Source organism: Merops nubicus, unplaced genomic scaffold, assembly GCF_000691845.1.
Source record: "Merops nubicus isolate BGI_N331 unplaced genomic scaffold, ASM69184v1 scaffold34194, whole genome shotgun sequence".
In the NCBI taxonomy this organism is placed as follows: Eukaryota; Metazoa; Chordata; class Aves; order Coraciiformes; family Meropidae; genus Merops; species Merops nubicus.
In genome coordinates, this window is record NW_008605469.1 from 1 (window position 1) to 1,309 (window position 1,309).

The following is a 1,309-nucleotide window of genomic DNA, read 5'->3' on the forward strand; positions in this document are numbered from 1 at the left end:
CCGTGGAGGAGCTACTGGGGGTCCGCCCGGCGGGGCTTGATGTCGCGGGTCTTCATGTAGGAGAGCAGCTGCTCGGGGATCTCGGCCAGCACATCCTTGGCCAGGCGGGCCATGCTCAGCACCTGGTTTCCCGAGTCGTCCACATAATCCCGAAATGGCACGAACTTTGGAGGAAAGAAGTTTTGGCCAAAAGAAGTTTGCAACCAGGTTGGAAACAACCCTGAAGCTGCAGTGAGCATCTCTTGCCTGTGGTGGGACCGGGCTCAATGCCAGTGTTACCTGTACAATGTCCCTCTCGGCATATCGTCCCCGGGAAGACACCCGTACCTCATCACCGTCCAGCTCCTCCATGGCTGGGGAGGCGACAACTGGTGTCACCAAGCCTCGGTGGGGTGGCCACCGGGGACAGAAACACCATCTCTCTCTCCAGGATGCCTTCAGTGGTATTTCCATCCCCCTTCTGTAGTGTCCTCAAGCCCAAACTCACCCTCAAATTCAGCTGGACCCACTCCCACGATGATGATAGACATGGGCAAGGCAGAAGCCTGTGGAGCAGAGGCAGGGTGGCAGCCAGGGCAGCACCCGGCATGGGATGAACTCACAGGGATGAGGGTGCACTCACAGTGACAATGGCTTCCTTGGTCTGCAGCATGTCAGAGATGACACCATCAGTGATGATGAGGAGGACGTGGTACTGCGAGCCATCTGTCACCTGGGCGGCCGCCCTATGGGGACAAGGGATGGGTCCAGCAGCCCCACTAGTGTGGGGCAGCCAGCCCTGCTGTGGGACTCATGGGATGGTAAAGAGGATATCCCCTGGTGCTCACCCGGCCACCTGGTTGATAACAGGGGCAAAGTTGGTGGGACCATAGAGCTGGACCGTGCGCAGGCTCTGGAGGTAGGACTCCAGCACACCCTCGATGCCAGCACAGTTGGGGTTGTCCACGTTGTTGTTCTGGGAGACAGGGACAGGTGCTTGGAGGGGGACCACGGCTCCCAGTGTCCCCACTGGCTGTGGAATGCTGGGGCAGGATGAGGCCAGGGTGCTTTCCCTCCCTGCCAAGACGCTGTGGGCACCCCTCGACCCCGAGGCGTACCAGGGGGAACTGGTGGGAGATCTTGCCATCGGGTGGGAGTTTGGCAACACGTGCCCGTCCGGGGGGATCTTGGCTCCGAAGCCCAGGGCTGGGAACATCTTGTCGCTGTCGTAGTCCTGGATGATCTCCCCCACCGCCTTCAGCGCCAGGGCGTAGGCGCTCAGCTGGTAGGGGCTCGCGTAGTGCAGCGAGGTGGGCTGCGACGGCATCCC

The 1,309-nt window shown here is 61.0% G+C and overlaps 1 protein-coding gene across 1 annotated transcript; it reads right to left on the reverse strand.

Annotated features, from left to right (window-relative positions):
* Nucleotides 1–11: 11 nt before the first annotated feature.
* Nucleotides 12–1,306, reverse strand: LOC103772030 (copine-9-like; the record flags this gene model as incomplete). The annotated part of the gene is given in 7 exon segments (XM_008939349.1): nt 12–164; nt 280–353; nt 488–545; nt 623–725; nt 828–955; nt 1,098–1,142; nt 1,145–1,306. Coding segments are annotated over 7 exon segments (723 nt in total), but the record flags the coding sequence as incomplete, so codon positions are not given.
* Nucleotides 1,307–1,309: the final 3 nt, after the last annotated feature.